The sequence below is a fragment of the Prosopis cineraria genome, unplaced genomic scaffold (assembly GCF_029017545.1).
Source record: "Prosopis cineraria cultivar Desert tree isolate PC_DT_omini unplaced genomic scaffold, ASM2901754v1 PC1, whole genome shotgun sequence".
NCBI lineage: Eukaryota > Viridiplantae > Streptophyta > Magnoliopsida > Fabales > Fabaceae > Prosopis > Prosopis cineraria.
Window position 1 is genome coordinate 17,773,715 of NW_026555332.1, and position 11,723 is coordinate 17,785,437.

The 11,723-nt window shown below is 32.8% G+C and overlaps 1 protein-coding gene across 1 annotated transcript; it reads right to left on the minus strand.

Moving 5' to 3' along the window:
* Nucleotides 1–8,264: 8,264 nt before the first annotated feature.
* On the minus strand, nucleotides 8,265–8,702 carry LOC129319994 (luminal-binding protein-like). Its single transcript, XM_054965149.1, has one exon. It carries the CDS (start codon nucleotides 8,700–8,702, stop codon nucleotides 8,265–8,267), a length of 438 nt encoding a protein of 145 aa, XP_054821124.1.
* Between the last annotated feature and the right edge of the window lie 3,021 nt (nucleotides 8,703–11,723).

Sequence of the window (11,723 nt, forward strand, 5' to 3'; positions counted from 1 at the left end):
TGATAGCAGTGAAGATGGAAATTCCAAACATCCTATTGATGAGATGTGATAATGTTATAATTTTAGACACATTTCAGCTCGTGAAGCATCATGGCATTTATTTGAACTTAACATACACCATAGATACCCTTTTGTCGAAAGACTTAACTTTTATTTGCCTAACTAGCAATATATTGTGTATTCAAATATTGACGATGTTGCATATTTGTTGGACAAACTAAGGGTATGTGAGTCAATGTTTCTTTACTGGATGAAATTCAATCATTCTAATGATTTAGTAAAAACACTCACATATTCAGAGTTTCCTCAACATTTTGTTTATCAGCAGAGCAAATGTAAATGGAAACATAGGGAAAAAGTTTTGTTGTAGGTAAAATTACCCATATTGCACCATCAACTGGAGAACTTTACTACCCATGAATTCTTCTCACTAAAATAAAAGGGCCTATATCCTATTTGAAACTTAAGGCTATTAATAGTGTTAGCTATTCCACCTTTAGAGAAGCATGCTTTGCTCTTAGTTTGTTGGATGATGATAAAAAAATACATATGCCTTATAAAAGAGGCAGCTAGTTGGACATTTGGGTCTTCCTTGAGATAATTGTTTATCAACATGCTTTTACATTCATGCCTTAATCATCCAAATTTTGTTTAGAATGAGACTTCTAAACTACTGTTAGAAGATATGTTGCATATAACCTCATTATGACATGTCATTTACAAGTATATATATTATTTACATTAAATTGAATTTATGTGATTTTTAAGTATTCTCATATAACTTTATTTTACATATGTGTAATATGATGTAGGTGTTAATATATCACAAAATAAAAAGGAACAAGCTATATTGAAAGAAATTGAAATGCTTCTAAACTAAAATAGAAGGAGTCTTTTAGACTTTCCTTTTCTTCCTATACCATCATCATCTCCCATAATTGACATTATAAATCACTTAATTTTACAAGAAATGCTTTATGATCATGTTGCTTTGCAAGAAGAGTCTAATTTCCTTATCAACTCATTGATTGAAGAGCAGAAGATCATTTTTGCCTTTGTCATGTCTTCTTTATCATTGCCAATTGGTGGATTCTTCTTTATCAATGGTTTTAGAGGCATAATGAAGACTTATTTATGGAAAGCATTAACCTTGACCTTATATGCAAGAGGAGACATTGTTCTTATAGTTGCTTCAAGTAGGATTGCAATTACATTTCTACCGTGTAGAAGGACTACACATTTAAGGTTTGCTATTTTAATCCAAATTAATGAAGATTCCACATGTTGCATTAGACAAAATTCAACTTTAGCTTATCTTATTCAATGCACAAAATTAAGAATTAGGGATAAAGCTGCAATGGTATAAAGTTTTTGAATTGAAGCATTAGACAAGACTTTAAGAGATATTATGTACTATGATCATTTTTTTATGGTAAAGCTATTGTCTTTAGTAGTGACTTTCACCAAATCCTTTCAGTAATCTCAAAAGGTACAAGGGCTAACATTGTAAATGCATGCATTATTCTTCATATCTTTGGGACCATTACAAAATTTTCAATTTGATAAAGAACATGTGATTGAATACATCTCAATCAAATCATGGTCGTGACAAACTGGAAAAGTTTTCTACATGATTTTTGGATATTGGTGATGGGAAGTTAGGCCTTTTATGTGATGTGATAACAAAAATTAAAATACTAAGTGACTTACTAATTGTTAATTATTTAAATCTAATAAGTGCAATCATTTCAACAATATATCCTGATCTTATTAATATTCTATCTAATGCTGATTATTTCAATAATAGAGCAATACTTGCATCAATGATTGAGTGTGTCAACCAATTGAATGATTACATGTGTTCCATTTTGCCTAGTGATTTAGTTGAGTACTTGAGTTATGATTATGTCTGCAAATATTCTAGGGACGGTGATTCTTTTGATGATTTCTACACTATCGAGTTTCTAAACACTATTAATAGTTTTGGATTACCTCCTCATAAACTTGTCTTGAAGGTAGGTTCCCTAATCATTTTATCAAGGAACATTGACTAATCATTTGGTCTTTCTAATGGAATAAGATTAAAGGTAACTATGCTTAGTAAAATGGTCATTCAAGCCATAATAATGAGTAGCTTTCATAAGGGTCAAAAGGTTCTTATTCATAGAATGGATATGAACTCTTTTGAGAATAGATTACCTTTTCATATGTAAAGAAGACAATTTTCAATGATTCTTTCTTTTGCTATGACAATAAACAAGAGCTAAGATCAATCTTTGCAACATGTTGGGTTATATTTGCCAAAGCTTGTATTTACACATGACCAACTATATGTTATACTATCTAGAGTGAGGATTATAGATAAGTTGAAGGTACCTTTGAATCAAAGCAATCAACAAATATCAAGCACAACTAATGTTGTTCACAGAGAGGTGTTTTGTTTTTTTGGAATGAATGTGCAACCAAGATGTAACATCCTAGAAAATTTAGGCTAATTGACTAAGTTTAATTTGGTAATTAAGTAAAATAATGTGGTGTGCAGTTAGAGAGGTTTAATAAGTGTGCTTGATTGTGACTTTAGCCTTAAATTTGAGTTTAAAGCGAAGTCAGCCACTCAAGTAGCAAAAGGGTGAGAAAAACTGTTCCACATGCCTCGATGTGCATATGACAATCAGCGAGAAGAGACCTCTTTGCGCCATGCCACATGGCCAAATTTTTTGATAAATTGGTCATTGATCAGATAAAAAACTAAAGGAAAAAAGAGAGAAAATGAAGAGCAAGCAAGACTTCTCTACTAGGACTTATGGCATTAGAGGTAATTAGAAGTATATTAGAGCTAGAGAACATCTAAAGTAAGGTTTTTAAACTCCTTTCCTCCCTTTCTCTTCTATTTTCTTGGAGAGTTAAGTTAGGGTTTGAGTAGTGATTGTGATTTTTGGTCCATATGAATTATGAGTCCAAATCCATTATCAAAAATAGAGATAATGGGAGTTATTTAAAGTATTTAAATCTAGTATTAATGATTTTATGAGTTGATGGCTGATAAGGACCATTAATAGCCGAAAATGACATTAATAGAAGAGGTTGGAGTTGTTTTGATGCCATTAATGAAGGTTCAATGACTCATTAATAACAATGTAGGTTAAAAAAAATCTTGTAAATCTAATGAGAATGATTAAGGGTGAGTTTGTGATTTTGATAAAAAGAGAATGTGGAGTTAGAATGTTGAAGTATTAATGGGTATCCTTAAGATTGAATTGTAGATTAACTAATTTTTGGCACCATTCAAGCTTAAGGAAAGCTTTGAGAAGCTTGAGTTTTGAGTGGTAAACCTTTGACCTTTTAAAGGTTTGAGGTAATTAGGGAAAGTTTAGTTTATGCTTTTGTCTATTAATTAATTATATATTAGAAAGATTGATTTAAAACTTAATAGTTGTGTTTAATGCAAATTTGGCAAGGTAATGGATCATGTGTTGTGCAAGTATGTATGGACTAATGGAATGAAATATGGGTGTAATATATATGATTGGTGCTATTGAGAAAGTATCTATGTATGAAAATGAAAATGAAAATATGATGTTGTGTATTGAGTTATGTAGAGTATGATGAGGATGATTTATTATAAGTGTGATGATTATTTGTAAATGTGCATACTATGTTTTAAGTATGCATAACATGATCATTAAGGCGAGAGTTTATCTATAAGGAGAGGAGTAGATTGGTAAATTCATGTGGTAATAATGGCTTATTGTTGGAATCAGAAACTTACCTTAGCACCTACTATTAGAATCAAGAGGTAGCCATTGTCTTATAATTGACTAGGGACTGTTCCATTTGTTTTTCAAGGCACTCAAACCTAATTAGTTTTTCACCGGTTCATAAGGAGGCTAGATTAGTAGTAAGACACCCTATGGTTATTAGTATTGGAGAAACCATGGATCATAAAGGAGTGAGTTAGCCCTAGTCTAGCAGCTCCTCACCAGTGGAAGACTGGGTTAGTCTAAGTTGTGGACGTAGCCATTGAATAGCCACCAATTTCATGTCGGAGGTATCAAAAGGGTATAAAGTTAACGGTGATCATGCATTTATAGTTTTAGCCACATAGCTGCTATTGTTGTAGTCTGGTGTGTCTTCCACTAGGGGCGTATGGTTGTTATTATTACAATCTCAAGATATGCATTATCGAAATATATTTGAACATATATGTTGTATGCCTAGTCACATAGTTGTTATTTTTATGGTCGAGGCTATATTTGAAATATGTGCATATAATGATTGTGAGATTATTGCTATTTGCATCCATAATTAATTGATATACAATTATATAAGATTGATTATCTTTGATTACTAAGTGGTTGTATTCACCCCTCATTCTTCAATATTATAAGGCCTAGCTTGTCGGATCACGATTAGGAAAAACTACCAGAGGCATGGGATTATGAGTAAATCTAATTTGTAGGCCTCCTGGTTTAAATTATATGTATCTAAACATTATTAATTTGTCAACTAGGATCTCATGATTCTTTTGGCTACCTGCACTATGGTGGTAGTAGTTTGAATGTATTTTATGCTATGGGTTTATTTATGATGGGATTGTAAAGTTTGATAGGGCTGAAATAATATTGCAAGTAAGGTAATGTATATGTGGTTGACATTGATGAATATTTGATGGATTTATGCAAAATTAGTTCCCTTTTATGTTTTGTAAATGAAGGGGTTAAGCATTGAAATTTCAATATACATGTTTTTGATTGAGTGTAGTGTATTGTACGAGTCCATAATAGTCTCTTAAGTGTGGTTTAAAGATTGATGTAAGCTTTTAGCACATGTGCTGTGGTTTGGGCACCTTAATTGTGTATTATTGTGAAAAAGAAGTGAGATTTGTAAATGGTGTCTAACTTTCGATAGAAAAATAATTTAATTGTGAAATTAGTTAGAGCTAGGAGAAAGCTTTCTGTAGACACCTAGATCACTTCAATCGAACATCAAATGGTGATTTATGGCATGTCAGAAGTTTATTCCTAGTACTGTCATTTGACAACAGAATGTTATTAAAATTGCGCAATGTGTCACAGCGTATAGTGCCTTCCCCATGGCATATGGCACAAAGGCATACAAGCTGTGACACATATGCAATAAGCTACAGTGCACATGTTATTTGAATTGAAAATTAATATTTTCACTTCTTTTGCAAATGCATTGCTTGTTTAGGATTTCATGTTTTTGCACATGTTTTAAACTCTGATTTATGAGTAATAACATTTTATAGGTGTATTAAAAATTTTAAAACTTAGGATCCCTATTTATGCCATTTTTTCAAACTTGATAACATACTTGGTTTAACCTTGTAATTACCTTGACAATAGGAGATTATGGTGGATTAGTAAAGGTAACCTTACTAGTCTTACTGGGAGTATTATACAAGGTTAATTATATGCTTCATACATAATGCATTGATATAAGTGAATTCTTACTTTCTTCTATGCATTATTTTATAGTCAATAATTATTTTTCTTTTATTTAGGTTTGTGTATTATTGCCATATCACTACTAATGAGAGAGATGGAATGTATTGTCCACAATTCATCATATAAATCAATTTAGTGGAGAACTTAATTTATTAGCTTCTATATTTTTTGGTCCCGTGTATCGTGCGAGATATCATGCTAGTTTCAAATCAAGTGCCAAAAGCTTGAATTTCACCCTAGACTACACTTAATAGACTCAAGAGCACCTATGTAATACATCACATCATATAAGTAACATGTCTATCACATTTTTAATGCTCAATCCCTTAATAACAAAAATAAAAAAGGGAGCTTTAATTTCATAATCATAACATCATTCATCATTAATAACATATTTGCACACTTCTCATTTCCACTAGCATTTTAGCCCTTTCTAGATTTTATAGTTTAATACATATGCAACCTAGGACCCAAAATACACAACTTAGCTTAATAATTACATAATGCAAGTAAACATGAATTCTCTCAGTTGGCAATACTATAAATAGTTATACACATAAATTCAAAATAGTTAAGGCATATAAATTTAGAATGGATATCCTAAGCCTCAGATTGTTTCTCTCAATCTTGCCCTAATGATCTGGCTCTTGTAATTTTGAAAAGAGAGAGGTGAGTACAACCTTTCAGTAATCTAGATATATCTAACCTACACTCATGCATATTAATTAATTACAATGCAATTGGCTTTATATAATATAATCATATCAAATTAACATTCTCAAAACACATATATTTGTGTTTCCTATTGTCAATCACACCAATCATGTAATATCATCTCAGTAACACCTTTTCACACTCTTACAGGGCTAATCACATGTTTTCATATAATTTTATCACAACGGACACAATATAGACAACCATGTGCCCTTATCAACAATATGTATGATCACATCTCCTTTATATCCTTTTTATACCTCTAATATGAAATCGTGGGTTATTTCACATAATGGGCTCATCTTTGTGATGAGACTATCCTAGCCTTTTATGCATGAGAAACTACCCAGTCAATATTGCTTAACTCACATGTAGGTTACAATTTTTCAAATCTCACATTACGGGGTGTCATTCTCCTTAAACTAGCTTCCTCATTAAACAAGTGGAAATTAGAGTAAGCTTAAGTCCCTTAATACACAATGCGACAGTCCCTTATCGAACAAGGAGGATAATAAATATGATGATATCTAGGTAAACCATTGAGCTCTAAGGCAACCTTACCATGCAGATTTTTAACTTACTACTCCTCTTTCTAGGTAAGATCCTGCCTTACATAATCATGCAATACTAAAATACAATACTTCATAGCATGCAAAATAATCACTATATAGGCATACTTAACATCATCATTGTATTCATATCATCTATGTAAAGTCCCCTAAATAATCTGAACTTTACCAACCATATCACACACATCACAACACAATTATTAGAATTATAGCCCTTAATCCATTTTGAAAATGTAGGATCCTGACTTCATAAAAAACAAGTTCAAATAAGAAGGTTAATAAAAGTGTAACACACGTCTAACAAACAAGATAAAGTAGCAAAATTTTTAAAAACAAGCTATGCGCCATGGCATATAGTATAAAGTAGCATGCACTAATTTTGTATCATGCATTGTGGCTTGCACACCATGTGCCCAGCACATATATCAGATTTTACTATCATAATAGCTTTATGATACAAACTTCTTGATAGAGGTAGAAGATTAAGAGTGAGAGAGAGGAGAGGCAAAAGGAGAATAGAGAGGAAGAGAGATTAATTCCATTCATATTTACCCATTACAACCCAAAGACCTATTTATAGATCATATATCTAAATACCCAAATTACCCTTATATTTCTAATTCACCTAATTACCCCTATTATTCCTAATTCTCATGTATCAATACTCCCCCCAATAAGAGATCCTTATCCTTAAGGATCAGTACAAAAGCAAGAAAATATATATCTAAAATAAGACTTAGCCTTTTTTTTGGGTTGACCTTAAGTTGCAAAAATGTCTAAAATAAAATAATTTGATTACAAAATTAATGGACATCAAAAGCCCAAACATGCTATGGCAGTCTTTCACTCTAGAAGCCCATCATGGCAATCCACATAAACTTGTGAGAGGCCCACTGTTGAAGCTTGAGAGTACCCCATATATCCACCTTCGTGCCCCAAGTCCATCCCAAGATTGTTGGGTTCATATATACTTGAAAGGCCCAAACTCCATCTCCATAAGGTCTAATAGTACCTTTAGTAAGCCCATTTTGAATGTGAGTCTGATGGTTAGCATGTAGGTCACATTTAGAACACACTTGGAAGACACTTGGAAGAAATGTTAAACTAATTGAACTTTAAAACGGATTCACGTAGATGCATGTATAGGTGGCAATTAGAAAATATTGCACAAATACCCCCCAAAGCCCATTATCTTTTCATCAATTATACCCGACTGAATTCCTTCAAGAAACCTACCCAATTTGAAAGCCGAGTCATATTCCTTTTCTTTGACGGTGTAAGTATTGGTGGAAAAAGTAGGTACACCATCGTTGAAGTTCAGGCTGCTGGAGATGGTGGTCTTGGTCTTGCTTTCACTAAATATCATCACACTCTAAGTGTTTTTATCCAAATCAATATTTACTTTGCAAGCCCCTTCTTTCACCCAAATCACTAATTTCTTGTCACTGGTATTACCCATAGTAGCGCTAATGGGTTCCTGCACCATCATATAACACCCATTCCCTTTGTCCTTTCAAATTGCAAACTTGCCTCTGATTCCTAATGACTCGTCCTTGATCTTGCCATACTGTAGCCTGCCATTGGTCCGACGAATGCAGTGGCTAGAGTCATGGAGCACCTTGATGTAGGCCTTGCAAGCAGATGCACGGTTGATACTAGAAGTAGATGAGTCAAGAGTGGACTTGACCATGGATTGCACAGTCTTGAAGTTCTTCAAGGGCATAACCATGGCAATTTTCTCCTTCTCATCAGTCTCCAACTTATCAACAAGCTTGTCTTTGTTACTAATTTGGTTTTTCATGTTATAGATGTTTGTTTTCATGCAGTTATGAGCATTAATCTTCTCCTTGACCTTCTTGTCTTCCTCTTGTGCTTCACAAGCCATTCTATTCCCTGATTTTCCAATTACCAAAGGTTGAAAAGTAACATTTGCAGTAGAGGCAAAGGTCATCACTGTTGAAAGTATGAGTGGAGGGTTATGTGGTGGCATGTTAAATGGTGTACCCACAGTGACCACAGGCGAGTACAAAGGTTGGTGGGTAAGCATTGAGAGCTTAGTTGAGATTTCTTGTATTTGTTGACATGGCTTGCTTGATATTATTGAAATCGTAAGTCTATTGGTCTAATATCTACTGTTGGTGTTGAAGCAAAGCTAATTACATCTCCAAATGATATTCTATAGCACTAGTGCATTCATTCGATTGGCTCTTCGGTAGAGCCATGGCAAAAAGGGAGGCTTTGATACCTTTAATAGAGGTAAGAGAAAGAGCGAGAAAGAGGAGAGGAAAAAGGAGAATAGAGAGGAAGAGACATTAATTCCATTCATACTGACCTATTATAACCCAAAGACCTATTTATAAATAATATATCTAAATACCCAAACTACCCTTATATTCTTAATTCCCTTAATTACCTCTATTATTCCTAATTCTCATGTATCACTTTTGCTGCAAGTCATTTTCACACCCATCATCCAATTGGAGTGATTCAAGCGCCCATATGAAGCTTATAACATAATATATCTAATGAGATAAGTTTAGACATGATCCAATAGTCTAATTAAAAATTAGACAATCAGGTGTAAAAGTTACTTTTCTTTTAATTTATAGCACCCTAAGTGTTCAATTCTCATTCTTTGCCTCATTAGACTACTTTGGGCCTTGAATTAAGTCCAAAAGGACCTAATATATTTGATTGACACATCATACCACATATATCACATCAAATACTCATTTTGACCTCTCAATGCCACATTACATGTAACACCTTGAATTTCTAATTTTGCATTAATACTGATTAAGAAATGAATTAGTGATTTAATTTGAAATTACTATTGTAGATAGTGAAATGTTGTTTTAACTCTTTGGGATGTTATATGAATAGATGTGAGTGAAAGAATGGCATCTTTAAAGGAGAGTATTGGATCATGCCTTTTGATTATTACAAAACCAAGAGAATAGGTCTTTGGTGTGTATACAGATATAAAAAAATTATGAATGAAGATAAAACTTTAAGAGCATGAAGAATCAAGAGAAGAGAAAGACTTTTTAGGATAAGTTATTTTAAATTATCTTAGATTTAATGTGAAAACTTATAAAGCTTAATTACTTTTCATAATCATTAAATGATGCATCATACTTCTCATTTATATGTATTAAGACTCATCTAAGTACATTAAAGCTTGCAAACTATGTCTTTCTTGCGTGTTGAATTTCATAGAAGCGGTTTGTAATGTGAAAAATAGAATCATGTGTGATTCTTTAGGTCACTCATGAGTTTCTACATGTTAGGCACACTGACTGCTAGATCATGTAAGTGTGAAGAAGTGATTCATGCGAGATTAAGCACTTATGTTATGTGATGCCTTAAGCTTTGTTTCTGCATGCAAAATCATGCATAAAGGCCTTTATTATCCATGTAAGTTTTAGTATCTGTGCTTTATTGCATTGTCTCAAAGTGCAAAACCACATGTGAGACTGATGGTAGTTATATGTGATTTGTCATTTGTTACACAATCACATTTTGTTTTGTTGAGTCTTAAGTCATCTCAAGCCAAACTGAAATTGTTCACATGTATGATCATTGATTCACAAATCTATATCTCTTGATCATGCAAAATCTTACTTGAATTAGGAATAATTCCATATATGAAAATGCACTAGATGAGTTTATGCATTAGTACTTGTAATTTCACATGTGATAGCTTTCTGGTTCCATGTGAGTTTTGATCACATAGATTGGCTTTGGCCTTCTACCATCCATTTCATGTGTGAGAGAGAATAGGTTCCATGTATGATTTGTCACACAAAAGTAATGATAGTTTTTTATGTGAAAAATCACATGTGAAACTAGTGGTGTACTCACAAGTTTTAGTACTCTGATATGTGAGTTTATTCAGAAATGTAAAACCATAAGAGAGAGCAATAAGGTACCACATGAGTTTTAGCACATAAAATTAAATATATATTCATAAATGTTAAGTGAAAAACCATGGGAAAGGGTAACGAGGTACCACGCGACTTTTAGCACGCAGAACTGGATGCTTTTTCAAAACCATATGTAAAAGGTCAAGGTGTTCATGCATGATTTATCACATATATATTTCTGGAACACTTCATGTGTAAATTCACGCATGATTCTACAAGTCACTCACAAGAAAATGCACCAATGGATAGAATCACTATTTCAATAGTCTATCAACTATCAAAACTATATATGTAATTCATTTTGAGCTAGAAAAAGAACCAATGATCCTTGAGAAAATAAATTTTAATTTGTGCATTTAAAGAGCTTTCAAATTGTGCTTTTACAATCATGCATTCATTCATTATTCTTGAAAAGTATTGTGAAAAGCTCTCATAATTTTATAAGCTTTCAATTGTAATTTTATCTACTCTTTAAAATAGTTTTCTATTAAAGCTTATTTCTTTTATCATAACTCTTGAAAAGGTATTTTTTAAGTATTTGTAATAACTTACTGGATTGTAGCGAGGTTTATTGAGTGAATCAAGATAAGTTTAGTCTTAAGAGTTGTGTTGTGGTGGTAAGCACCCATTGAAGCTTGTGAATTTAGTTAAAAATCTCAAGTGTGATCTTGAGGGCTGATCTAGGACAAGTTTATGGCTAAACCAATATAACTCTCATGTGTTTCATCTTCTTTCTTCACACTTTAGTTCTTCACTCTTTTCAAGTTTTCAAAAGTTTTTCAAGTTTCACATAATTTGCCCTCTCTTGGGTATCAGCCTATCCTAACATGAAGCATGTGAGTATCGTGAGGATTTTTCTTACTGTGCCATACATTGTGGCTAAGGTTGGATGCATTATAGTGCATAGTGTAGAAATTGCTAAATAGGGACGTGTTTGCTCATGAAAAATAAAGAAGAAACAAAGAAAAAGGGATTCGAGCATGGATAGGAGATGGATCTCTGCTGGGGCATCCAATATCAGGAGAAAGGATGACATTTCTTACCTA